Source organism: Aptenodytes patagonicus, chromosome 17, assembly GCF_965638725.1.
Source record: "Aptenodytes patagonicus chromosome 17, bAptPat1.pri.cur, whole genome shotgun sequence".
In the NCBI taxonomy this organism is placed as follows: domain Eukaryota; kingdom Metazoa; phylum Chordata; class Aves; order Sphenisciformes; family Spheniscidae; genus Aptenodytes; species Aptenodytes patagonicus.
The window spans coordinates 12908446-12936188 of record NC_134965.1 but is presented as its reverse complement, the minus strand read 5'-3'; the positions used below and the strand labels follow the sequence as shown (position 1 = coordinate 12936188).

Below are 27743 nucleotides of genomic sequence, written 5' to 3'. Positions count from 1 at the left end.
CATTTTCTGAAATCCACATTCATTTGTATTCAATTTTTCTTCCTGCTCCAGTGGATCCCAAAAGCAGAGAAGTGATTCGAAATGCTTGCAAGGCTGTAGGCTCCATTAGTGACACGTCATTTGACATTCGGTTTAACCCAGATATTTTCTCACCAGGTATGTGTACAAAGAGCTAGTTTTAGTCCTGCTTCAGAGGATTGCTGTGTCCAGCCAGCTACAGACAAAAAATTGTGTTCTGTAGCTAAGAATATTGCTGGCTTTTGGCTGGCTGGCATGGTGCAGGATTCTCCGTGAAGCACAAAGATACAGAAAAGAGAAAGAAGTGTAATTGATTGCAATGCTCAAACTACCAAATGCAGGCAGTAAGCTGTCTCCCACTGCTATGCTCGGGGGAGGTCTGCAGATTGCTGCCAAGAATCTTCTTGCGATTCTCCAGCATCCCAGCTGCTAGACCACATGAAAAGAAGCAGATGGAGGGAAAAAATTAAATTTGATCCTAATGTAGTAGTTTACACAAAAAACAACAGTTGTAGTTGAACAACTGATGTTGCATCCTCAGTGAAGGGCAGGGTTTGTTTTCGTAACATTATGGTAAGCAGGTCACAGTGCCCTTTCAAATGCATGCGTCAGTCCCGGGCATTGTATGTAGCTTTCCATGGCTGGAATCAGTATTTTTTATTTGGAAACACAGAAGAAGCTCCCAGAGTGTTTATGGGGGTGAATACCGAGGCTGTATGCATGCAAATTGCCGGGGAATGGCCATACAGTTGAATTTAGCTTGGAATAAATGTGTCAGAAGGAGCATGTGTTTTGAAACGCCCAAGTATCTTCCAAGACTGGTAAGGATTAGTGCTTTGGCACCAACTTTGCAGCTAGAACTTAAAACCTTGTTTTAATTTGGTGTGCAAAAGCAAAAGGCTCTGAGTTTCTAGCACTTGCAGTATTTGCTGGTCCATCTGCTGAAATGTTCCCGCTCCAGTCTAGCCAGTTGACTCTTTTGCACTGGAAGTGTACACAGCACTTTGCAATAGGTAGAATGGACCAGATAAAGAGCAGAATTTGGGCTTTTAAAAGCTGTGTTAACAATGAATGAGTGGGCAAGAGCAGCACAGCTACTAACCAAGCAGAGCAGCTAATGCTCTATCTATTGAAACGTTGTACAGTAGATGAGTTTTTGAAGAAGCATCTTTAATTCCAGGGAGACAGAATCACTTTAACTTTTTACCTGCTCTTACTATACGCTTTCTGTATATGAATTGTTTCTTCTTTGAGTTGATGTGTTTTATGTTTTTCTCTTTTACTCTCCTAGGTGTTCGTTTTCCCGAGTCTAGCAAAGAGGAGGTGCAGGATCAGAAGCAGTTGCTGAAGGATGCTGCTGCGTTCTTGCTGTCGTGCCAGATCCCAGGTTTGGTAAGGAACTGAGGACCAGCAGTAATGTCCCCTCTGAAAGCTTGCCTCAAGCCTGGCCACTCTGAGCAAGCACTGACACAGCGGTACGCCAGCTTCGCCTCCCGAGCAAACGTGGTATTCTCCTGCTGGCAGCCGAGTTCTGGCACCAGTGGTGAAATACAGCGAACAGTGCAAGCATCTCTGGTGCAAGCGCAAGAGGGGGTTTCCATTTCCCGTCTTACATCATGGCACAATTTTCCCACCTCAATCCAACAAAGAATTTTTGGCACTAGTAAATAACAGCTATTGCTAAGAGTTTGGGACAATAAAGACCATATAAGTCATCCTCCCTAACCCTGGGCATCCTGCACAACTTATTGTATTATCCGACCCTGATTGTGACTCAATTGGTGACTAATAATTTGGAGTGAAGTGGGAAATTGTTCTTACTAATACCTATTGTAAAAACTCCCTTGGTAAGACTTAAGCATTTTGGATGCTTACCCATGCACCTGGCTAGATAAGAAATACCAGCTTTTCCCTTCTCAAGACTCTCTAAATCGACTGCTAATGCATATGTTACAGCAGGCACTGTAACTAGGAGGGTAGAACTGATGATCTCCACTCCCAAAAGGTTCAGGAGTTGTTGGTCTTATGTAGGAGGGGATTTTCCTTGCTGGAAAGTTTTTTCTGAACTCTAAATCCACTAGTTTTGTAGTCAGCGTAATCTCTAAGACCAGCTATTCAGTCTTTAAATAAAAAAGGAGAGGGAGTGAATCAGAAAAGGGCTTGGTGACTGTTTTACAAGATAGTTGATCCACTAGTATATAAACCCAAAACGCTGCACAAGCATGTGTGAGGGCAAGTTACAGGCCAGCTGCTGTAAGCAGGCAGTCCTCCATACTCTGTGTATCAGAGGGTAACTGGTGTTACTCCATGACGTGAATTAAGTGACTCTTTATCAGCACTGCAACACAACTTAAAATGCAAGTGCCATTTCCCCTTATCAGCTAAGTGTGCACAACTCCATGTAGTCTTTTAATTGGAAATGTTTTTAGTTAGTGACTGTGAGGCGCTTAAAGAAGGGTTAGCCTGCTAGTTCCACAAGCATTAGTTAAATAAGCTATGCCAAAGGGAAAGCGGTTCTCATTGCCTGAGCCACAGGAGTCCTGAGTCCCTACTCTGCTACTGAGTTCCTGTGTGGCCTCGGGCAAACCGCTGGAAGTCGTATGCTGAACTATGCTGAACGCTGTTGCTCCACTCGAGACACTGCATGCTCAGCACTTGGTTACAATCCTCTGCGCTGCTCCACGGGGCCTTTGCCTCTGCTTGTTTCACACAGGGAACTGGATGAAGCCTGAGCTGTTTTACTATGACAGTTGATCTCTCCGCACCTCAGTTGCCCACTGCTTATTGGGAGTGCATAGTGCTGCTCATTCTCCACTGAGACATAAGAGTAAAAATGGTACAAGTGGCAAGGAGCTTGCACAAACTGCTTTGGGCTGTCTGGTGCAAGTGTTCCCCCTGCCCGTGTAGCATGGTGGTCTCTGGTATTACAGCACTCACCAAAAGAGCCTTGCTCGGGGTCACTGTTGGCCTTTGGGGCGACCCTGAACCCCAGGTAACAGAGGTGTGTGCCGCTGGCAGTTGGGGAACAGCAGTCCTGCCCCCCTGTGCCCTCGCAGCGCTGGGCGGCTTGCCATCCCATTAGCACTGGAGAAACAGCTCTCCCTCCTGCTGCTGGCACAACGCCGCTCCTGCTCACAGCCCCGCAGCTGCACAGGGAGCTCGAGGCTGTGGCCACTCGGGGTTTCCTTTGTGCCAGATCCCAGAACAGCAGTCCCACCCCAGAGGCAGAGCAGAGGAGGCACTAACCAGAGCTCCTGAGGAGTCTCTGCAGGCCGAATTTATCCACTTTGCTGGCTGTGGAGCCTATGGCCCAAGGCAGGGAACACCCGGCAGCCCTGGCTCTGGCTGATCAGTGCTCTGTACTTGCCAGTTCTTGCTGTGCTTGTAACTTAAATGTCATCCCTGGAAACTGCCTTCTCTGTCAGCAATGCCTTTTTCCCTCCTCAGTCAGGTTTTTTTTTGTTGTGGTTTTTTTTTTTTTTTTTAAATTGAAATTCTTTCCTTCATGTTTGCTCTCTGTAACTGAAGTTTGCGTATACCCTGCAGGTCAAAGACTGTCTGGATCACACAGTGCTCCCAATGGATGGGGCTACCTTAGCAGAGGCCATGCACCAGAGGGGCATCAACATGCGTTATCTAGGCAAAGTGATCAACTTCATCACCAAGACCCCTGGCCGTGCTCAGCTGGATCACATTTTCGTAAGCATCAGGCTTAACTTCAGACTGACAATTAAAACTGCCTCTGGCGTAATTTGCCCTGTATAGATTCCAACTTGGCCAATTGTTTTCTCTGTGTAAAAATAAACAGCTTCAAAAATAGAGGAGGAGGGAGAAGGACCTGTGAGTGGTGGATGAGGAGTTTTGCTCCCAAATCCTAAATGGCTTTCATGTTAGAAGGTTTGAGTGTCCTTTGGGATAGAGAAGTGCTTCAGGGGTTCCCAAGCGTAATAGCAGGTAACACACAGTTGGATTTTAAGCCATGCATTTTTTAAGCCTCTAAGATCTGTCAGGGCTTTGGATAAAATTGGAAAGTGTTGGGAGCGCGGCTGCCCATGAGCACGCGCAGGGCTTGTGCTGCGGTGGCTCCTGGAAGCAGCATTAGAGCTGAGCTGGGCCGCATGGGGTGGCTTGTGGTCACCATGCACGGGTGTGCAGGGGGCTCTTCCCTGGCTCCAGGAGTGTTGTCAAATGCAAAACAGTTCTGAGCTGCAGGGTCAGGACTGGAGAATGCGTCTTCTGCAGATCTTGATAAAAGCCCACTTCAAAAGCAAAGCGTATTTTTCATTGTTATTGCCGACTGACTCTTAATCTCTGATCTTTATTCCTTTGGGTAGAAAATAGGAATCAGTGAATTGATCACTCGATCGGCTAAACACATCTTCAAGACGTACCTCCAGGTATGACCTGCAGTCTAACCTCTTGCCTTGTGTGTCCTCTCTAATGACTTTTTTCCACAAATAGAGAGCTGTTTGAGTCTCTTCTCTCATTAGGCAGTTCATAGGGGTTGCCTAGCAACGGGAAGTACAATCTCATTAGCGCTAAAATAGGTACAGGCCTGCGTGTAAGGGAAAACAAGTTCCCACTTGAAGATAGGTTTCCCAGAGAGTAATCATTCATGCTTTTCTTCCCCAGATTCTCACTCATTATGTTGAAGGCTTTTAAAAGTGAAATCACAGCTTGTTTTCCTTGTAACATCTTTTCCTCTTAAACAGTGTTGCTTTTGCCCTTCTAAGAAGTTTTTTTGATTGCATGAACACTATTGCGTCCTTATACCTGTCCGTACATAGCATAGCAATACGCCTGGCTTTACTCCAGTGTCAAAATCTTCTTTACATTCTCTAGTTTCTCTGTCCCAGGTAGCAGCCCAAAATGGAATATATATTTGTGTATGTGTGTAGGTATATACTTATCTCTTATATCTACATAATTCTGTCTGTGCTAGTTCCACTTGCAAATATCGCCTTCCTCTCCCTCTCCTGGAAGATTTTCCTGTTTCTGGTAGGACTGGATTTGTGTTAGACTCAGGGTCAGAGTAGTGCCTGTGTGATGGCAGGTGTCTTCCAAGACTGATTTCGGTGTCTCGCTGTAGGGTGTGGAGCTGTCGGGTTTATCAGCAGCCATCAGCCACTTCCTCAATTGCTTTCTAAGCTCCTTTCCAAATCCCATTGCCCATCTTCCAGCTGATGAGCTGGTCTCCAAGAAAAAGAATAAGAAAAGGAAAAACAGGAACCTTGGAAATGCCGATAACACTGCATGGGCCAGCATGACCCCGCAGGAGCTTTGGAAGAATATTTGTTCAGAAGCAAAGAACTACTTCGATTTTAGTCTTGAATGGTAAGCAGAGCAAATTACCCTCACTTGTGCCTGGACTCTCACCAAATGTCTGTAGCTCTTACTGTTCTTTAATAGGACCTGCCTTTTTGATTTGTTTGCTGTTGAATATAAATCTGTACTCTTGAGGGAGTTTTACAGGCTTATAATGGAAAGAAATCAGGCAAAGAGCAGCAGGGGGAAGTGTAACTGAAATTTGAAATGAGATGAAACCTATGAGGCAAAGGCAGCTAGGAAAACCAGGAGGAAGGGAAACCTCTCCTTAGTGGTGCAGAGGGGAGCAGAAGGCAAGAAGTTGAAGGAGTGTAGTCAAAAGATACTTGTCTATATAGATGATGATTTAGGCTGAAGGGAGCTTATGTTCCAAAAACAAGGACAGTTTCTCCTGTGTCTGAAACAGAGATGGTGAATAAGGCTGCTGGAAGGTGCAGATAGTGAGTATTAAACTGGAAGCGCAAGCGAAGTGGCCCAAGAGAAAAACCATGACTAGTTGGCTAAATCAGCAATCATCCCTTCATGTCAGGGACAGCTCACTCTTTACCAAGAGCCGAAGGCATTCAGACTCTTGCCTAAACTCTGCAGTGAGCTTTGAGGAGAACACACATAGGATTTCAGTAAAAAGTACTGTTGTACATCTCTGTAAGCTTTAATAGACCACTAGCAACCACAGTAATGTTAGTCATTGGTTTCAGTTAGCACCTAGCTGTAGAGAGACCTGTGCTTCAGATACGCCACAGTGGAGGGATGTCCTTGAGCAGAAACTTACCTGAGAGCTGAAGCCTTTGTGTGCTTTTTGCAGTGAGAATGCTGACCAAGCAGCTGAAGTGTATAATCTACAGAAAATCACCCTGCTCCGTGAAATCTCCCTCAAAACTGGAGTCCAAGTAAGATCCACATCTTCCCTCCCTTCCCCATCATGTTCTATATTGAGAAACATGAAGAGTAAGTGCAAACTGCTTTGCAGGGGACAGCCTTTCAGACAGACAGTGCGAGCCCCTATAGGTCTTTGTGGTGTCAATGTTGGAATATAGGTTCCAGCTCCGGGGAAAGAGGTTTCTAATCCAGTTCCCTTTTAGGATAAACTTGCTGTGCATCTCCCTTGGAAGATCAGCCAGCCTGAATACAATTCCTGTAGCTTGCTCTGTCTGACAAACCAACCTCACATCAGAAGTTCATGCACACGCATACTCCCCATCCAAAGAGAAGCAGCTTTTTGGCTGAGCAGAGCAGGACTTCGGGGTTGTCCTTGCTTGAAGAACAGGGGGTTTCCTTCCCCACAGCACTGCCTTCTCGCTCCTCTGTGGGGTGCGGGAGTTTGGCTGGATAGGGTTTCCCTGTTGGGGCTCCTGTGCTGGCACGACCATGCCTTGGCACTGCGGTGCGACTTTGCCATGCACACGTGGTGGTGCATGCCTACACGTGACCTTTTTTCAAAACTCTGTCCCCAGGTAGTGATACAGGAGATGTTTTGACTGTGAATCTGCATGCAGAATTCAAGGCTCATTTTCCACTCTTTTCTTGCCAAGTACCTATGAAAGTGGTGACCATAACCTCCGGTCTTTTCGGTTCCTCCAGATACTGCTGAAAGAGTACAACTTTGACAACAGGCACAAGCCCACCTTCACAGAAGAGGATATTCTCAACATCTTCCCTGTAGTGAAGCACGTAAACCCTAAAGCCTCCGATGCTTTCCACTTCTTCCAGAGCGGGCAAGCAAAGGTTCAGCAAGGTACAGACCCAACATGCCTCTGCCTCTTGAGGCGACTGCTGATAAAAGGAAGAGCAGGGTATGTGTGGCATGGCCCGCTGCCCTCCACCAATATACCCCCACCCACCCTGTTGTGGTAGAGAATTGTGGTCTCCAAGACCATCTGAAACACACACCTGCTATAAAGTTACCAGTGATGAACAAGGATGGATGTAGGGCAGCAATTTCCTTCTCCTAGGTTTTAGTCCTTACACAAGGCAGTGGCTTATGGCTACATATCCCACTACTGTTTTCACTTCATGGGCAACACGCTTCTCCAGTAGTATTAGGGGTTATTTAACACACATACGTATATGAATATAACTTTTTTCAGGTTTCTTGAAGGAGGGCTGCGAGCTCATCAATGAAGCCTTAAACTTGTTCAACAATGTGTATGGTGCTATGCATGTAGAAATCTGTGCCTGCCTGAGGCTGCTAGCTCGTCTCAACTATATCATGGGAGATTATTCAGAGGTAAGCAAGGGCTCTGATAGGGTCTGTTTAGTCCTCTCATTCCTTCCCCATGCTTGCTTGCTCAAGTGCACAGCACTGTGTGAGTTGCTCTTGGGTCTTCTGTTCTGTTTAGGCCTTAAGTAATCAGCAGAAAGCAGTGCTAATGAGCGAGAGGGTCCTGGGTATTGAACATCCCAACACGATTCAAGAATACGTGAGTACAGGGTGCTGGGGGAGAAGCAGCACCTCATGTGTCCACCTGGAGTCTGTCTGTGAGCCTTAATTCATGTCTGCATCTAGAAAACAGTTGCAGTTTTCCTTCCTTCTGCAGAATTCCTTTCCAGAATCCTCCACTTCCATCATAAGTTTTGTATCTTATGATTTTGTAAGCCAAATACCTAAGTGTTTGCATTATAAGCGTCCTGCATGGTCAGTATTTGTCCTACTTAGTTTAGAATTTTGGGGTTTTGTCTGCTGAATGTTTATTTATATTCATTAATTCTGCTGGCTTTTGCCCTGGGCTTATGTCAAAAACGAAGAAAGAGAAAGAATCCCCCCAAAAGCGCAATCAGAATGTCATATACATACAGGTCAGTTTTGAAATATTCCTTGAGGTGCATAAGAGACTGAAATGAAACACTTGGGCTTCCTCAGTACTTATATCTTACGTGATACCTCAGTGGAACTGTAAATCAACCAGCAGACTTGGACTTTTGGGAGTGGTTGAAATCCTTTTTAACCATAAAGGAAGACCTTTTTATTTGTGTGCAGCTGAGGAAAGGAGTAGAAAGGAGAGATTAGTTTGCTTTACAGAGTGATAAGTAAAAACCGTTAATGCTGGGTTACTTCTTTTGTTATAGATGCACCTTGCTTTGTACTGCTTTGCGAACAGCCAGCTCTCTACAGCATTGAACTTACTGTACCGTGCACGCTACCTCATGCTATTGGTATTTGGGGAGGATCACCCAGAAATGGCACTCTTAGATGTAAGTAGTATTTTAGAGCCTTCAAGTTTCTAATCTCCAAGAAACCTGTGGGCCTTTAAAATGCCCACAGTGCTGGCTATTTAAAATAAACGTTTAGGCACTGCTTTTTCCTCCCTGGGTTACTACCAGTTAGTGCTATTAGAAGAAGAGAAGAAAGGAGTTTGACTCTTTAGCTGGGAAGGTCAGCCTTCTGTGGCTGGAGCTCTGCACTGGGACACTGGAGACGTGGGTTCGAGCGCCTGTAATCCTTGGGCAAATTCCTTAATTTAGCCTGTTCTTGTTGCCCTTGCATAAAATGGAGAGTTCCTTCTCTCACTTTTGTCTGGCTTGCTTGGACTGAGCTCCCAAGGGGAAGAATGGTCTCCTGTCACGTGTTACGTGCTATAGAGATACCTGCTGGGGACTTGCAGCTGCTACAGCCTTTTCAGCAGTGTAATACCTGTGTGGTCTTGGTATTTACAAAGCAATACATGCATGGTTTGAATTTGCTTTCTGAATGCCTACTTGACTTCTTTGTGCAGAACAACATTGGCTTGGTGCTCCACGGGGTTATGGAGTATGACCTGTCCCTCCGGTTCCTGGAGAACGCGCTGGCCATCAGCTCCAAGTATCACGGCTCCAAGTCTTTGAAAGTTGCACTAAGGTGAGGCAGGGTGGAGTGCTGGGCTGTGTCACCGTACTGTTAAAGAGAGTGAGTACATTCACCCTGTGCTTATATGGGAGGGATCTGATCCGGCTGTGTCCAACTCTATCCTGTTAAATTAGAGATTGACTCTCGTCCCAGCTGTCAGGCTCCTTGGGACTGCTGGGCTGCATGAGTCAAGGTCATGGTGCAGCATCCAAATTTGTTGTCTTGACAGATGGAGATCCCTTGTTCTTAAAGCTAATTGTGGGATCTGCTGTAATGCTGGTTGCCCCAAAAATCTGTCAAGATGACCCTGGTCATTGTGGACTCTCAGCAGAAAAACGTGAAGCAAGTGAAGGTTGGAGAGCAAGGCTAATGTAATCATACTGGGAGGCTGGGATGATACGTAAACACTTGTAGTTAATTGTTTCAGCCCTCAGGGAGCTATCTTTGAGAAGCATATAATTCGCTTTTGTCCTTTACCATAAAGTCTTGTATTTGAATAAAATACTGAGCAGCTTCCTTGTTTCCAAGGGAGCTATGAGTGGTTGGCACCTTTAGGATCTGCTCTAGATACCCACTGCTCTTCAGTGCTGCATGCATTGTCCTTGAATGCAAAACTGGCTCACTATCAACCAAGCAGTGGCCCACTCCTAATTACTACTACCACATTGCAACCCATCTGTTCTTCGTCAGGGTGAAAATAAATCTTACTAAGCACCCACAAGAGTCAGATTTGTTTTCCAGCAGTTGATGGCTATGCATTCTGCAGACAGCATCTTGCCTTCCCTTAGTAGCACTGGGATGCTCGATGAGATTCATCACCTCCCACAGAGTAATACTGCCAAAAACAGAAATCTTTTTTTCATTCCAGAAACACTAAGGAAGCAAAGTCCAAGCCAAGTCAGCTCTCCCAACTGGAGAGAGCCCAGGTGACTTGGGTCCCAGCTCCGCCACTCTTTTGCTGGTTGTTTCTGTGCCGGAAGTTTTTTTTACTTTTGGCTGTGAATAATCAAGTAATTCACACCTTTGCTTTCTAAGAAACAAAAAGACCCTTTTTGAAGGGTAAGGACTTATGACTGCTTCCTTCTTCTCCAGTTAACAAATGTAGCGCCGAGATGGTCCCGTGGATGTGCTGCCTCCATTCAGTTCACCGCTGTGGCCTTCAGCTTTCCTGGGTGCAGGAGGAAAAAATCCCCAGTTCAGTCTTTACTTTTGTAGGTCACTTCTCAGCATTTCAACAAAAATCCAGCCCAAATCAGTATAGTAAATTAATCCCCAAATGGGATGGGGAGAAGTAACTACCAGGGTGCTGTATTCAGAGTCCAGTATCGGCCTCCTTTGACACTGGTATTAAGACTTCTAGCCTAAACATTGTTATGTTAAAGTCATGCTCGCTGTAGTGCAGAAATGTTTCTTCATTAAACTACCTCTAAACCCTTCTCCTTCCCTCAGCCACCACTTGGTAGCCCGAGTGTATGAGAGCAAAGCAGAATTCCGGTCAGCTCTGCAGCACGAGAAGGAAGGCTACACCATCTACAAAAACCAGGTAATGAGCATGCATGCTGCTAACTTGTGTCATATCACTTTCCTGCCAGAAACAAGCAGTACCACAGCAAAACAGTGCCACAACTCGGAACTCAGGGAGGCCTTTCTTACAAACAGCTCTGAGCAGATGCCAGGGAATCTTCTTTCTAGGGACAGGGCAGAATTGCTGCCCTGTACAATAATTGACCAGATTTTATGCCAAAAGTCTTTGGCATAAAACTTGCCTTCCTGCAAGTTTGTTCTTGCTGTACCCCTGTCACTGGACAGAAACTTCTGTTGGTGGCGTGGCCCCATGTTCTGGCAGGGCACTGAAAGAGCTGGCCTGTTCTTTCCACTTTTTTTACACCACCTGTCTTTTAAATACCAGATCCAAACTCGTTTGGTAGTTGAGCTGTTTCATGGGCAATACCTTCTCCCGCTCACAGCCCTTGCTGATGCACAGTGAAACTTCTGCATCAGCCCGGGGTCTGTCTGAACACGTCTGCAGTTGTACACCGTGATTCACTGGCTGAAAGCACAGCCTGGTGGAGGGAATGCCGCTCACCCTGCAAACGTGCTCCTACTTGATGGAAATGTGTAATGTTGATAATAAGGCTCCTGGAGGAATTTTGTTTGTTTGTTTTTTGAATGCCAAGGCAGGTGAAATCCAGTTATGCGTTTCTGTAAGGATGTTGAGCTAGCAGAGATAGGAGTGCACCCTGGTTTGGGTCCTATTCTGATTTGTAATGTTGTACCTTTGGTTTTTATTTTCCCTTTTCTGATTAGCTTGGAGAACACCATGAAAAGACCAAAGAGAGCTCTGAGTACTTGAAATACCTGACTCAGCAAGCAGTCGCTCTTCAACGCACAATGAACGAGATTTACAAGAATGGCTCCAATGCGAACATCATGCCACTTAAGGTAGCCTTATGCAACGAGAGCGATCGAGAGTACTTGCCATGAAGGCAGAGATTTGTATTTAGCTGCTCCTGAAGGACACGTCAGCATACGCGTGCAGATGTTGCCTGTGCAGGAGGTAGTAATGGCTGTGCCAGCTGCAGACCCTTCACAGGCAGGAGGTCCCTGCAAAGGCAGAGGATCAGACAGACATGCACAGTGTAACCAACGCGGACTGAGCATTTGTCCCCTCTGCTTCTGAATAGAGCGGTTCTGGGCTCTGGCTCTTTCTCCTGAGCTCAGGCAGTTGAGCGCAGCTGACTGCGTTGCAGGGCACCCGGGGAAATCGGTAAGGACACGCTGGGCAGCTCACAGTGTGGGAGCCCTGGGACACCTATGATGTGCAAACCTGCCCCTCTGCTGACTCACTGGCTGTAGGCAGGTTGCACAAGCCAAAAGTACTTCAGTTTCCTCATCCTAAAAAATGCTGTCATCTTTCACCAGGTGCTTTGTTCTTCTTCCAAGGATTTTGTGGTGTGGGGAGGCTGGGCAGCAGAGCGGAGCATGGGGGGGCCTGCCTTGCCTTGCCTTACATGGAGCAGGAACAGATTGGCCCTCTTGGGCCAAACCCAGCTGCTCTTACCTGCCTGTGCACCTGGCAGATCACACCAGCCTGTCTGTGGCATATCTAGGGGAGTACGCACTAACTTGTGTGATGGGTGTTCTCCCTGCCATGCTGTACACCAGCGGCTGCCAGAGGATTGTGAGCCAGCAGGCTGGGGAAGAGGCTTCCAGCTGCAGAGATTCCCTCCCAGTAGAAAGGGCAGGGCAGGATAGTGCTCTGGGAGTGGCTGGGTTTTCTTCTCGCTGCAAAGAACTGGGTACAGAACTGAAGAGCTTATGGCAGAGTAATTTGAGCATAAGGACCTTGAATTGAGTAAATGGTCAAGTCCAGGAAATAGCGTCCAGCTAAGAGGCTCAAACCCATAAAATGGTAAACAACAGTTCAAGAAAGAAAAAAAAAAAAACCACTACATTTTGAACTCACATATACACTACATTTAACTGAGTCCTGCAGAGTTCAGAGGGGAGGTTGCCCACAGTGACTAAGGGTCTCTAGATGTTGCTTTTCAACTTATGAGTATAAAGAGGTAGAAAATACAAATTATGCCACCTTACAGCTGCTAGAGTGTCATATGAGACCTAGCTTTTTCTCAGCTGTTGGTAAATGGGGTCTGGACTTGCTTAGGAGCTCTGAGTTGTTCTGTCTGGGTTTTGACTTTAAACACTCTTTTTTTTTGTCTTACGCTGTAGTTCACAGCTCCCAGTATGGCCAGTGTCCTGGAGCAGCTCAACATTATCAATGGGATTCTCTTCATTCCACTAAGGTAGAGTGATACCTCTGTGTGTTGTACCTTTAGAAACCAAGTAGTCTTTTTGTGTAAGCTTTGTTCCAGAGATAGCATAAATACAACGCTTCTCTTTGCATTGAGTCACTGACCCAAAATGTGGAGTTTCCAGTGATCTTAGGTACCTCTTCAGGCAGCACTAGGCAAATAATGGCAGAAATTGTCACTTCTGCATAAAAACTGCTTTTGGAGGTGCTGGATCCCCTGAAGGCACTGCTGAACACTTGTGAAGGGATGCTCTGTGGGATCCCTGGGCAATCCTTAGTGACACTAAAAGAGCTCCTGGTTGGAGGAACACTGCATGAAATGTCAGGTGTCTCTTTCAAAACTGTAACCTTGAGCTTGTAGCAGCAATCTGATCTCATAAAGCTGCTCTGTGAAGCTAAAGGAAATCAGGCAAGCTTCCTGGAGAATTGATGCATCAGTGGGCAAGACCACTATTGTGTGACTTGCCCCATGGGTCGCTCTGCAAGCAGCCAGGAGCTGGCATCTCCCCTCGCCGCCTGTTCTCAGCCGGTCACCCCAGCAGCAAAGGGATTCTTTCGTTCAGCTCTGTTTGCAGAGTGGGAGGTAGCTGAAGCACAGTCAACGGTCTCTATCCAGAAGAAATGAAGTGAGCAGTGCTGGGCTGTGAAGAACAGCACCGGCTCTTCCACAGACAAGGCTGCTTAGCAAGGTAGTTCCTTTAAGGACATCTTGGAGGTGTTCCTTCCCCAGCTCCACAGGATTTGTTTACAAAGAACATTAGCCAAGATCATAATACTAGCCCTGATTATCATCATCAAGACCACTATAAACAGCAGTACTCTTAAAAAATTTTTTTTTCATTTATTATAAATTGTCTCTTAGACTTTTAGTTGAAAATTTGATTGGGGGGGAAGGGGGGGGGAGTGGAAAAAGATGACCTGAGCTGAGACTGTATTCTTCTAATGCTATAAATAATGACCAATGGTAAAAATTCACCAGAAGCAGCTGGAGGCTGCCTGGACATAGACAAGATTAACCTCACTGCCTCTGCCCCGAGTGGCCACTGATGGGTCACGTCCTGGTGCCTTTTGGTTCAAAACCAAATGGCAACCCAACCCCCTAGCCTTGCTCAGGTATTGCTGAGACATGGGACCTGGGATCTGGCAGGAGGAGGGCAAGCGCTAGGAGCATTTCCTATTTTGTGGAACACCACCTTGTCCCTGTGCTTCACACCATTCCTAAAGGTAGTCTAATGTTTGCTACCCTTCCTGGTTTCCCCTTCAGCCAAAAAGACTTGGAAAACCTTAAAGCAGAGGTGCAGCGACGCCAGCAGCTCCAGGAAAGCATAAAAAGTGGTGAACAGCTGGAACCAGAGGACAAAGCTGTGGAGGAGAAAGAGGCTGAGCCAAGCATGCCTTCTGCTGAGATCCCCTTAACACAGAGCTCTGCTTAATGTGTACCTCGCTTAAAAAAAAAAAGTTTAAACCACCCTTTTCTGAATCTGACCCAGGGTCTCGGACTCCCCTGGAGCAGCTCCTCCTTTTTTGACAATGTTATTGCACTGGTACAATTAATACACAATGCAAAGAACTAATCTGAGAAATGTAATCTGTCTGACTGAGCTTGTGTCTGCCACGTGAAGGGGAAGGTGGCCAGGATGCAGCAGCATACGAAAGACCCATCCTAGGTGAGCGGAGCCAGAGGCTGTCACGCCTGTGTGTGTGCGTACGTGTTGTGTGTGTGTGTGCGTATCATCAGTTATTTCTACTTTGTACATATGAATTCCAAATGAACTGTCTTGAGGTATGTAACATTTCTCAGGTCATTTTTATGTTGACTAAGGACACTGCTTTGCTAAAACAGTACAAAACCAGCCCCATCCACTGCTCAGCGTTCTTGTAAAATGTGGATTCCAAGCCAAAAGATTTCTTTCCCCCCAGTCACTATCCCGATTTGTGCTAAGACAACTAAGCAGCCATATTTGTATTGCTCAGATGACTGAAGCCTGTAATGTGTGAGTAAAAATGGGGGAATGTACAGCATTTTCTACATCAGGATATAGCCATTGGATTCCATTAACCATTTTTTTCTACTTTTGGTTGGCAGTGCTGAAATTCAGTGGGGTTTTGTAACATTCACATTCTAATTTTCAAGGTAAAGATATAGATAGAGAGATATAGATATATATATATATATGAATGATACTCACAGTTCCACCTCTCTGCTCTGCTTGCAGCTGAGTAACTTAGGATACTGTATCCAAAGAGTGAGGGCTTGATGTTTAAAAAAAGCGCACAAACTTCCATTACAATGGAAACCCCAGTGCCTAGGAGAGATTGATAATGGCATCAAATGAGGTCTGAACTAAAGTAATTTAGCAGGAAATCGTGGCCCTATTAAAAGGGCAAGGGAAGAGGGGAGGAAAAGTCAGAAATAGGGACTTGGTCTCATTTGCAATAGCAACTGTAACACAGAGCTGATGGATTTTAACCTGACAGGCAAGTTGAACCAGATTGGAATCGTGGGTTTCCCACAAGCTGAAATCACTAGGCTTCGGGGAGGGGGGGTTAAACAAAAACTAAAATTCCCACAGCACTGAAACCTATGGCTAAGACCTTCTTAAATGACTTTTGCACACTGGTTTTGAGATTGTTGCCAGGGGAGCTTCCATTGCTGGCAATGGATGTTACTGAAATGGCAGATGCCACTAAACAAATCCTTACGTCCCCTCCCCATCACACACACGTCCCATGGCAGTTGTCAATGACTAGCGCGTGCTCCCCTGGCCACGCCAGTCACAAAGCAGGTAAGATGTGGCCACCGCAGGCCATGGTGTGCCGACAGAGTTGAATGTCCTTTTTTCCAAACAGATCAAGCTGTAGAACGCAGCCACCCTGTGCTGACAAAGGAGTCCAGTCTTTCTCTCTCTCGTGTTGTCTGTCATGGATAGTACCCTGTGCTAATTTGCATTGCTTCTTTTACTGACCTTCTGGAGAACAAGTGCTGTCACTGTGCTCTGTACCCTTGGTTTCCTGTACTACATTACAGGTATTTGTAACTCTTGGTGGGGGGGAAGGGAAGGAGGGGAGTAGCCTCCAAGTTGTGAGAGGCGGCAAAGCAGGAGGAGTCTTTACTGCAAAAGAACTTGCTCCTATTAGAAAAATTCTGAATTTCCTGGAAGGCAATCAATAAATGACTACAGTGCATCTTTCCTACAAGATTTTTCTTTTGCTAGTCTCTTTCAGTCCATTAAAAGCTTTTTAAACTGTTTTAGGTACTTTATTTATTGGTTTCTTTACAGTTTGGTGCAAGGTGTTGGGATAGCGTTAGTCTGAACACCATCACTGGAGCCACCACTTCTGTTCAGGTGCAGGTACAGATTAGCTGGAGGCTTTAAAACCTGTAACTCTACTGATGCCACACGGCAGGGTTCAGCCCCCATTAAGCACTCCTCTACCTGCAAACGTTTGTTCCCTGCATCCAGTACACACTTTTCCCTGGCTTACTTTCTCAGTGATGCTCAAGGTTGGGGTGCGCACGCTGGGCTGTTTTGCCAGCCTCCTGCACAGCGGCAGGACTGAAAGCTCTTGGACCATTTTGGAAGGTGCTGCGGTCACTGGAACATTTCAGTAAGCCGCACAGTTCACAAACTTGTGCGGGTTAACACTGCCTCTGCTCCGTGCACCCTTTTCCTCTAACAAAGTGCCCCTGTGGACAGAGGAATTGACTCCAAAAGATCAGTAATAAAACCAGCACCAGAATCACAACCACAGCAACCCAAAACCACGGAGAAGCAGGAACTACCCTCTTCTGTCAACAGATGCTTCGGAATCAGTTTTGCCTCAAGGCAGAGGAGCTACTTCTCCATCTTGCTCAAGGGGAGAAGGGGGTGAGCAGGGGCACAGGTCCACTGTGGGTTTTTGTAAACGGGAAATGAAGCTGAAGGATGCAAATCCCAGCTAACACGGCTTCACAGCTAAGCAGCTTGAATGCCATCAGTTGTTAAATAACTGCATTCCACAACATACCTTCTGTAATTCTCTTTACCTCTCTTTTGGGGTTTGGGTGTTCTCAGGTACTCGGTTCACAAGTTCTTAAACAAAAATGAACTTGGAAGAACTGACTCAAACTGGGGCTGGGGACACACCAGGTCAAGAGGGGGGTGGACGTTCAGGAAGCTGAACGTAGCTTTCCCGGCCCTAGAACAACTCACCTCCGTGACGCCAACTTTGTTCCTAGTTCATACCGTTACTCGCAGTCCACCTTTTCACACCTATTCAGGTCTGGCTCAGACAGGATTTAACACCACATGTGTCAGTGTCAGGCAGAAGCACTGAACCTCAGCTGTTCCCGTAGCTGGCAGGTAACAATACGCCGCTGCCTGAGAAAAGTAACTGCAGCAAAATGAAATTATTTCAGAGAAACATTAAAAACATCAGCAATCCAGGAAACACACAGAAATACACTATTTTTATCCTCCTTGCTTTCTTTCCGGACAGAGGGATTTCCAGCACCTAATGTCATCGGACATATCACATACCATAAAAGCTACAGCCTTCTTTCAAGGAAAAGTCACCATTAAAGCTTCACTGCATTTAGTGGTCGTACTGTTCAGAGAGAAGCCTACTCAACTGAATACGGTATTTTCCCACCATTGACCAAAATTCCTCTACGTGCAATTTGTCATATTCAACCCTGCCTGCTGAAAAATGTTTTAATACCCATCACTGCTATATCAAAACTGGAAGCAACTGGTGGAACACTGGTCATACACTTAGAAAGCCGCTTTCAGTAAGGCACTCGCTGCATAATCAACAAGCCACCAAGCTGAAGGGGAAAATGAAATTGTTCAACTGCCCAGGTTGCTCTTAGCAACTTAGATTTTAATATCCCTTACCTCTCCCTTTTGATAAGCTTACTATGTTTGCAGATACACAGAAGGCTTTCCTTTCAAACCTGCATCCTAACACCGTCTCTGGACCAAAAGCTCAGGACGCCCCTTCACCTCAGCCAGGACCTCCGACCCGCGCGCTAGCTCTGGCAGAGCATGCAGTTCAGTTGTTTTTCCCAGATGAAAGTCAGTCTCCCCCAAAAGCCTATCCCAGGTCTGTTCCTGCTATTCAGTAACACCGTGCAAGACCCATTACCCAGAACATAGCTGGTAGTAGCTTTGTTTCATTCTCTGCCCCACATCACGGTCAAGGTCACATCCTTGCTCTTCCATTAATGAAGAAATGCACATTTCCACTTTAGTTCACTGACCCATTTATAAGCAGCAATTAAGGCCAGATCACAGGAAAAAAAAACCAAACTACACACCAACTGAAAGACACCACTATGAAAACAAAACTTCCATGCCTCAGCTTTCCAGGTATGCACCTCCACCCGCACAGGACTGCTGTTGCCTGAGAAAGCAGAGAGTACTCCCACGCTGAGTCACTCGGAGGATTCACTGCAGTGACTGCAACCGTCAGCCTCAACCGCTCCAATGGTACCGAGTAAAGAAATAGTGAAAGATGGCTCTTATTAGGTCTGCTGTAAAGTAAGGTTCAAAGTAGGGGGGGGGGGGGTGAACCCAAACAAAACAAAAAACCCCAAACCAAAACAAAAAATGGGAAAAACACAGCCCTGGGACAGGACCAGTAAGGGAGGGAGCTCCCCTCACACACCCAGTCACAGAACAAACAACAGTCGCTTGGCCTCCACGCACAGCCGGAAGCCTTCCTCTGCTGCACCTCCGTAACCACACTGACTGCTTCAGCACGAGACACCGAGATTGCTACCCAACACCGTAAGTGTACCGCGCTCCAAACACACCGCCTCACTGAAGCCCCAAGACGCGGTTTCCACCATCCACGCGCTGCCTGCAGCGCGGGGGCTGCTGGAACAGTCACGCAGCAGAGGCTTCAGCGAGAGACCCAGCGCGAGCGAGCCAGCACAGCCTGCGAGCGAGCATTGTGCGGGAAGAGGCAAGCCATCTACCCTCAGCGCAGCGTGACAAACCACGCTCTTCCAGACCGTGTACGAAACCAGCTTAAGAAACATGCACGAGCTTTTTTATAAAATCTCACTTCACCATATTAACCAATAAAACCTCTGACTATTCTAACAGTAACCAATTGCCTTAAAAATGCTTCACATCTCCTCAGCTGAGCACAGTTTAAATTAAAATTAGATAAAAGCAGCAGCAGGTGTGGAGCAAAATCTGAAGGGTGAAACACCAATAGCTTTTTTCAAAATAGTTTTAATTCTTGCATCCAAGGAAACAAAAACACATCTAGTTTTATATGCATTTAATAGTTTACCAATTGGTACAATAAGATTTTTTTAATATGCAGAAAACATGAATAAATTTTGTTTTACACAGTCTGAGAGCAACAAATCTTACTGTAAAACACAGAGCAGTATTATATACATTCCTTTACTGATTTTTTTTTATTTTTTTTTTTAAATTGTGTCAATAGCTTCAGTTAACTCCTACAGTCTGGGAACTGTTTTCTCCAATTGCAACCTCTAACATCGTTCTTATGAAAAAATTCAATGTTTGCCTTCATGTCAATGTCAGGATCAACTTCTAAAACTTGAAGACTTTGCTAACTTATCTTCAGAATGAACTTGGGGAAGCCTGAGGGATAGGTAGGACAAGAAAGCAGCTACTTACATGACACAGTGGAAAGATAAAAAGGCCAGTTAAATCCAGTTGTGACTTGTAAATCCAACCCAACCTTCCCCGCTCCTAACATGTTTATCCCTACCATTTTATGCACGTATTCTGGCTAGAAGATTCTTGGTATTGACTTTTTTAAATACACTGGACTTTATGTACAGCCGGACAGCAAATAACTCATTCTAAGTGCGTTTTTCCTTCACTCAACTCAGTATTTTTTTTTTAATATTCAAATCATTAAAAGGATTATCAAGCCACCACTGTCTACAAAAACAAAGTATAATCTTTCTCTTTTAAATAGCTTTCACACGAGTCAAAAGCTATTTAAGAGTGATATTATCAGGCAGTTCACATAAAAACAGGAGGAGGCAAACAGGAGAAGCAGGGTACTGACAGTATAAGTAGACTGGGCTTGGTGAGTCTATAGCCAAAGCTTTCAAAATACTACAGTGCTCCACAGCCCTTGGACAACTTGCTAGCAACTAGATAATTTTTTTTTTTTCCTTTTTAATTAGTGCCCCGGGCACATCATTGGTCACACCATACACAAAAGCAGGACGGTTTTTTTTTTTAATCTTCTAAAGTGCAAGATGCTATAAAACATCAACTTCCAGATTATGTCTAAACCACAATAAATGTTGCACTTTTTAGAATGCATCTAAGACTTCCTGGGCACGTTACATTAGTGTGGCACTGGAATGTCTGTCTGGTTTTAAGCCAAAAAGTCTGTATTGTCTATTTGGTAACACGGTCTATACATAGTTATTTTTTAAGCAATGCCAATTTTAGTAAGGAAAGTGACAAAGCAGCAGTGAACCTCTTAAACCCTCTGATAAATTTATTTCGTAATCCAAACCAGTAACCTCATTATTGTACTTATCACAGGAAAGGCACAGGATTAGCTGACAGAAAACATTGCAAACAGTGGAAAAAAAGTTCAACACAGTGTATTATCATGGAGCGACACTGCAGGAAACCCTCACAAACCCAACTCCTGTGTTGTGGCTTTCGCTTTTTTGTCTAAACAGGGCTTTAACTTTTGATCCACTCGGGACCATCCCTGAGATTATTCACTGCTTATTAAAGGAGAAGGTTGCAAATTGCATTGCAGAAGTACTTAGCAGAGTGTTTCACACAAGCAATTAAATGCTGCTTACATGACTTCAGTTAGTTGTTTGTCCTTGTGAATAGTTGGATGCTAAAGGGAAAAAATGCAGTAGACAACTTCCACTTAATAGGTACCTTTAATTTCTCATTCATGTTTATGAATTATGTACATGAGTGTGGTTTACTTTATACTTAAATAAAGTTTATAGGTCCTATCAGGAATTAAACAGATGTATTACTTTACAGTTGCAGATGCGCTGAGGAATTTTAAGATGCACTGGTTGTGTATCTGGAATTCTCAAATAGGACAAAAAGCAGCAAATTTTTCCAGTCCAAGCAGCTAACAAACAAAAAATACTTTATTTGTGCATGCTTAACTGCAGAAACACACACTGAAAGTTACATAAACCACTGGATTTAAGAGATTAGCCTGAATCTTAAACTGGCTCCAAAAAACCCCCACATCAGAACACCATTTCCTCCACCCCTTCCCAGAGGCAAGTCTATGCCAGGATCCAATACCGAAATCCATCTCCTCCACACAGAAGAATGGATCCTTCTATGGGTGACTGTAGGAAATTAACCACCATACCCCTCACCATTTTAGTGTGTACACCCTCCAGCCAACCCTATGTTGGTCAAGGATTCTTATTTTTAAAAGGGACAGTTTTAAAAGCCATGTATTAAACAAAATGAATAAAATAAAGCACAAATTCACCTGTTAAAACATCAGACTGGTACTTCATTATATTGTAAATTTTAAAGTGGATTTTTAAAAAGACCTGGTTAGTTTGATAAGTATTGCAATTCTTAGTATCTACAATGGAATTTGTCACAAAAATGCTGATTAAAATACTAATTTATAATATTTTCATTCACTTCAGATCAAAATATGTAACTTCAGGGATATGCAAATTAAAAATTGTATACACCAAACAACATAAATACTAATAACCAAGCTGGGCTAGTTTTGCCAATAAGATTTGGTTTTGGTTTTAAATGTTTACTTGATAGCATCATTCCCACAGATGGACTATGTTTTGTTGATGGTGGTGTTTTTCTTGTAGAAGCCTGTATCAATCTGTATCTGCCATTATAATCTGATTCTCAAGGTATTTAGTGCTTTCTTTAAAGTATTTAAATACTGTATCCCAAGATATTTCTCAATATGCAAACCGCAGTATGTTTTTATTCAAGCCACATTGTCTTGTCAAGGTAAGCATAACCTCATTTTCAAAAGGGTTTCCAAGGAGGCACTAAAGAAACCAAGAAACCTTTGTATACCCCAACCTCCTGCAAGTGAGTAAGAGGGAAGTGGACTTTGATACTGTTGTGTAATAGGAATTGCACATCTCTAACAAACATTGAAAGCAAACAGCAAGTTGTACCATGGCAGTCATTTGGGAGATTAAGCTCTAGTGGAAATTAGATCACTAAATTCTAGTGGGATGGACAACTCCTCCTGGAAGTTCGTCTAGCATAAAAAAAAAAAACCCAAACAAAAAAAACATTTAAACTTAGTTTAACAGCACAGCTTAACCATTGAATGACCAAATAAAAAATAAATACATTTATCACATCAGCTGCTACTAAGATTTGTTGTCTTATTCAGGTTTACAGTTAGTTATATAAATATACCAACCCTTGCGTGATAGGAGGCCAAAACAAGTGTATTCTGTTGATTTGGCAAATGTTTCATGACAAATATTCCAGAGTTTAATTAATTTCCATTAATTACATATAAGGTTCAGAAGATTCTGAATTGCAGCCTTATTATCTAGTATTCTTAGAGAAGATTTATTAAGCACACTTAAGTGATGTTACATAGATACACATTTCTGAAAGAGCCCTACAAAACTTTTCCCAAATGAGGTCACCAATTCAGGCACCAACAGACAGCAGAAAGAAAAACAGGTATAATTATCCGACATAGAACGACACTGTCAACTATTCAGTCAAGTGCCCTATTTCAATTATCCAACTTCTGCCTTCTTAGGTCTGATGTGACCAATGCCAGCCCATGTTCTTAAACCTATGGTACTTCTAGACAACGTATGTAAATTTACAGTATACAATTTGGATTCACCATGCATGAATACTTTGTGTGTAACATTTAATAAGCTCAATCTACATCCAGAATAATTTACATGAAAGGACAATATTTATTTAAACAGAGCTCAATGGGTAACCATGGTATCTGAGTGCATCCAGAGGAAAAAGGGGTCAAATGTGAATTCAATCAACGGCACTCCCACACTTTTACTGTTTGATCTACACTTCCAGTAACCACATACGGTGCCGTCTTGTGGAAATCTGCGAGGAAAGAAAAGCTTATGTTAGGAACGAATCCAAAACTTGAGTATTTTCCGCTCTCACTGAATATCATTACTTTTTCCAAAAAAAAAAAAGATACCAGCTCAAAGACTAAATTTCAAAGCTCATCATGTCCATAGTTCTGAAGGCAAATTCTCTCATGCTATAATTTTGTAAAGCGTGAAAATCTACTTTCAGTTCAGTTATAAAGGAGCTTTCATGGAACAGGAATCCAGATAAAAGTTGTAAGAGAGGAGTCCAAAACATCTCAAATCGATAAAACCCTGAATACTACCAGAAGACAGAACTTCATGTATTTACGTAAGAGGTATTCAAGAATCAGAAATCAAGAAACTTGACTTTTTCCTTTTGCTGTGAGCTAGTATTTAAAAAATGTCAAGTGTACTGTTTCTCAGAAGATCCCAAAATATTTCATACATACAGATAAATTTTGGACTGAGTCAGCAGACTGTACTGGGAAGTTTAACCAAGAGGAATCAAAAAGCCTCACTGTGCAGAAAGGGTTCAGCAAAGCAATCTGTAAACTGAAGCAGCCAATTCCAACGTTAGCCAACCATACTAATGGTTTAATGTTCTTCAACTCATAACTTTTCTTTGCCCCTTTCTGATCAGCTGTCTTCAACAATTTAAGAGTGAAGTCAGAAACCCTGCATTTTGATTAGACCTGCAAGTTTGATTAGGAAACCTTAGTAGCCAATTCCAGGTCCACTGCTAACCTAACTTACACAGCTTTACTGAAGAAGCTATAAACTGCCAGAGGAATACAGAGAAAAAAAACAATAGAGAAGATTCTAGAGTAAAGCTAGCCTTCTTGAATATGGATGGGTTTGTTTGTTTTGTTTTTGCCAGGGCGGAGGGGGGGGAACTAACATCTACCAAGATCTGGTAATACCAACCAGGAATGCCCAGGAATTCAAAGTATATTTTTTTTCTGACCATTTTGCTTCCCCCCCCCCCCCGGTTTCGTTTTTTTTTTTTTTTTTTTTTTCCTCTGGGAAAGCATTTGCAACACAGCACTCCCCAACTGCCTATACACTCAGCAGTGAAAGGTTCCAGAAAACCCTGGCAGTTAACGTCTTTATCCAGTGTGCAACACCAGCAACAGAAGTGGAAAAATCCAGCACACTTGAAATTCATATCTGTCCTTATTCGATTAAAATACACAGAGCACAAGACTTCACTGGAATCCAAAACATGAATGTCTAGCTTGGTGCTCAACTTCAGCTGGTGAAGATGTAGAAAAATCCGTATCTCTGGCTCTGTACTTTGCAGTAAGCACTGTAGAACAATACATACCCAAAGAGGTAACAAAGTGTTCGTGCGCATTGAGGGTTTTCATGCATCGTTTGTTCTTGAAGTCCCAGACACGTAGAGTCTTGTCATCAGCACAGCTCAAAATAAATTTTCCCCCAGAATGGAACAGAACGCCACGTACCCAGTTATCATGGCCCACCTTGTGCATAAGGAGAAATCAGTGAGGAGGTGCATGTTTTAAGGCTAAACGTTCTACAATTTATGCTACGGCAAACTGAGTGACTCCTTGCCCTCTTGCTGCAAGGATAGCATTTAGCTTTCCAAAAACCTATTAGAACTCAAAGTTTATCTTCAGTTTCTATTATTACATCTATATCAGCACTACCAACAATGTGAGTTCCTGTCCTTGAAGGCAAACAAACAGAAGTCCTCATATGATCTGCACTGATTCTGCTCCCCACCCCCAGCACCAACATCCAGTCCAGCCTGAATACAGGCTGGAAAGCAGCAGTCCATAGCCCGCAGGAAGACCAACACATTGAAAGAACATGACATTTTACAGAAGACAAAATTCAGATGATTATCAGCATTTCTGTAGACAAACCAAGCTACTCATCACAAACTACACCACAGTACTCCTGCATTTACACTATGTATTTTGAGATTCTTAGTATTTCTTCGCAATGACAAGATCTGAAATATAGAAGCCATTAAAACTGTGTATTTCCAGTGTTTGTCTTATTTCAGTAACTCTGGCTTCTCTTGAAAACAAACATGTAAGATAAATCATTCCATTAAAACTGGTTTTACATATGCAGCTATGACCACCAGAAAAACACCAATGAACTTACAAGTGTCATAAGGCACATGCCAGTGCTAATGTCCCACATTTTAATGGTCTTGTCTCTGGATCCAGACAGCAGAAAAGGCCCGGGCTTGCCACTCTTCTTAGTCTACAGAAAATTATGTTTTAAGTTATGGAATATATGAGGCAGGGGGAGAAAGAGGAGGGAAGAAGCAGATCCCTTCTGAGTGCTATTTCTTAGTAGCAAAATTAGATCTTATGACAGCTTACAGCTAATAAACACACAATGCCAAAGCTGAGAGTCACAGGCATTTTGTTACTAATACTAGGAGAAATAAACAAAAAAATGAAAGGAATTAAACAATCTGTTAGAAGAAATGGTTCTATGTCCTGCTGATGCACCAAGCCAAATAACACTTTGAATCCACATTTGCCTACTACAAGACATCCTCTTTTACTAGTAGACACAGTTCAAGTAGAGTCAGACATCTCAGGACAAAAGAGTACAAAGTTCAGACATACCTTTGTGTTCTCATTCTTCATAAAAAGTAATGAAGCAAGTTTAAGAATTTTTGAAAAGTTCCTACTCTGAACTTACTTCTATTTGTAATCATGCAAAGTATGAAAGAAAGACTTAGTTCTCAGAACTTTAAATGTTTTAACTGTGAAGTTAACATTAATTTGCTGCTTGTTCAAAGCTAAGTACTGTACTGTGATGTATATAGTTGATCAGACCAGCAGAGGGCAGGGGAGACACCACTTCAGATAGTTACCACTGCAAGAGGAAGTGAACATTTGGAATTTAGTTTTCATTATTTTTAATTAAAAGATTATAAGGATCTTTTAAGGATGCAAGTAAAATTTGACTGAAATATTCTGTAAAATCCATCACTAGACAAGTCCCTGTCTTCAGCATATCTACTTTTCCCCTTGGGTATTTGTGTCCTTTTTGAGGAAGAGGGCAAGGCAGAAATGCTCGGGGTTTTTTTAAGTAGAAATTGGAGTTAATTTCTAGTTCATTTCTTCTACACATTGTCAGCCTTAAAAGGAAATTTTTGCTGACCTTTAGTAAGCCTTTCTTGAAGATTTAGTAACCGAACCAGAGAAGATCTATCTTTCTATGATCACACAAATGGGGATTTATTTTTGTTAAAGAATCCTTTCTCATATCATTAGCTTTGTACACTAGGACATGGCAGTCAAAGCTTAATTCCAGCGCAATACACCCAAGGGAACTTCATTTCTGCATTCCAACTCACTACTTCCCCCCACACCCTTCAATTGCTGAGCATCCTTATAATCTTCATGTTATGCCAGATAAGCTACCTTCCATATTTCTCTGCTGAAATATGTGAAAGTAGTCCCACTCTCAACCTTCTCAGAAATAGAGCATTTCTCCAAAGTTCACTTTCATTAGTGCAAAGGTAGGGTCCTACTGTTAAAAAAAACAACAAACCACAAAAGCATGGATCCTATGAAGCCAAGATGGTGGATTAACAGTACACCAAGTATACTCAGCAAAAAATACTCATACACCTGTGCTATATCTGCCAAGCTCTTTGAGAACAAACCTTAGTTGTTCTAAATACTGTTCTATATAGAGCATAGTCAAAAATCTTACTGTATGTGCTTATTTATTAGCATTGGAGACGTTACCTCTGATCCCGTAGCTTCCGATATGGTGGAGTACGAGCTCTCGGGAGCCCAGGAAATGCATTCTACCACATGCTCATGTTCTCGGAGCTCAGCTTTGCATTCCTTTGTCGCTACCACCCAAACACGCACTGTCTGGTCATTAGAACAACTGGCAATTAAGGTGCCGTCCTGGTTAGGCCGCACCATGCGCACCCATTCTCTGTGACCCGTGAAAGTCTTCACACAGTAACTATTCAAAAAAGAGAAATACAGCATGACTCAATTAACATGGCAATAAAACCATTACACATGCCTTTGAAATTTAAGGATGCTTGACCTACTCTTAGAAGTTAAGATAAAATATATTAAGATAAAATGCATGTGTCCATCCTGGATTATAAGGTACAAGGCCATAAAACAGTTCATGGATAGGAAGTTGACATGAGAAAGAAGTGACAGCTAAGAACTGGCAAATCCTTGTTAAGGTAAAAAGCAGGAAGCTTGGGGGAAAGATGAAGTTGACATGACAGCTTGCATTAAATAGGTATTTTAAGAACAAGCAGAGATTTACAGGTCATTCAGAGAGCCTTCACCTACAATTTTAGCAAATGGATGGATTAAAGAGACAACTGAAGAATGAAACAATAAGACCAAAAAAACCGAACCAACAAACAACAAAACCCCATACCCCCAAAAAAAAACCCCAGAACAAGAGCAGAGAAGACACCTTGATCTGTGTCAAGGAAGGTAATAGATTTCTCCTCCCTCCAATCATGCTCCTTTTAAACTTGTGGTTAACCACTGAATTTATATTCCTACCCGGTCCCAAGTTATGGTGTTCTACCCTCATAACTCCCAGAAAGATAAAGCCAGTTAGTTTTAATTAGTCACTACTAAAACCTAAAACCCTGTGCTTAATGATCTAAGGCAGAATCCTTAAGTGAATTACTCTAAAGGGCACAATATCATACCTCAAATCAA

At 43.5% G+C, this 27743-nt stretch overlaps 2 protein-coding genes across 4 annotated transcripts in view; one reads left to right on the top strand and one right to left on the bottom strand.

Moving 5' to 3' along the window:
- Nucleotides 1–16229, top strand: part of CLUH (CLUH binding protein of NUMT mRNA) — a 42438-nt gene extending 26209 nt beyond the window's left edge. For both annotated transcript variants that reach the window (XM_076354765.1, XM_076354764.1), the window contains exons 12-26: nt 52–156; nt 1310–1410; nt 3565–3717; nt 4353–4415; nt 5108–5352; nt 6149–6233; nt 6925–7078; nt 7431–7570; nt 7683–7763; nt 8410–8535; nt 9057–9178; nt 10616–10709; nt 11474–11608; nt 12899–12972; nt 14245–16229. In XM_076354765.1, coding sequence (XP_076210880.1) covers nt 52–156; nt 1310–1410; nt 3565–3717; nt 4353–4415; nt 5108–5352; nt 6149–6233; nt 6925–7078; nt 7431–7570; nt 7683–7763; nt 8410–8535; nt 9057–9178; nt 10616–10709; nt 11474–11608; nt 12899–12972; nt 14245–14413 — 1847 coding nt within the window. In that variant the 3' untranslated portion in view covers nt 14414–16229. The remainder of the gene's footprint in view (nt 1–51; nt 157–1309; nt 1411–3564; nt 3718–4352; nt 4416–5107; nt 5353–6148; nt 6234–6924; nt 7079–7430; nt 7571–7682; nt 7764–8409; nt 8536–9056; nt 9179–10615; nt 10710–11473; nt 11609–12898; nt 12973–14244) is intronic.
- Nucleotides 16230–19236: 3007 nt separating this feature from the next.
- PAFAH1B1 (platelet activating factor acetylhydrolase 1b regulatory subunit 1) overlaps nt 19237–27743 on the bottom strand; it is a 37842-nt gene continuing 29335 nt past the window's right edge. For both annotated transcript variants that reach the window (XM_076354744.1, XM_076354745.1), the window contains exons 8-11: nt 26784–27012; nt 25174–25275; nt 24365–24521; nt 19237–23047 (exon numbers count right to left, since the gene is read on the bottom strand). In XM_076354744.1, coding sequence (XP_076210859.1) covers nt 22974–23047; nt 24365–24521; nt 25174–25275; nt 26784–27012 — 562 coding nt within the window. In that variant the 3' untranslated portion in view covers nt 19237–22973. The remainder of the gene's footprint in view (nt 23048–24364; nt 24522–25173; nt 25276–26783; nt 27013–27743) is intronic.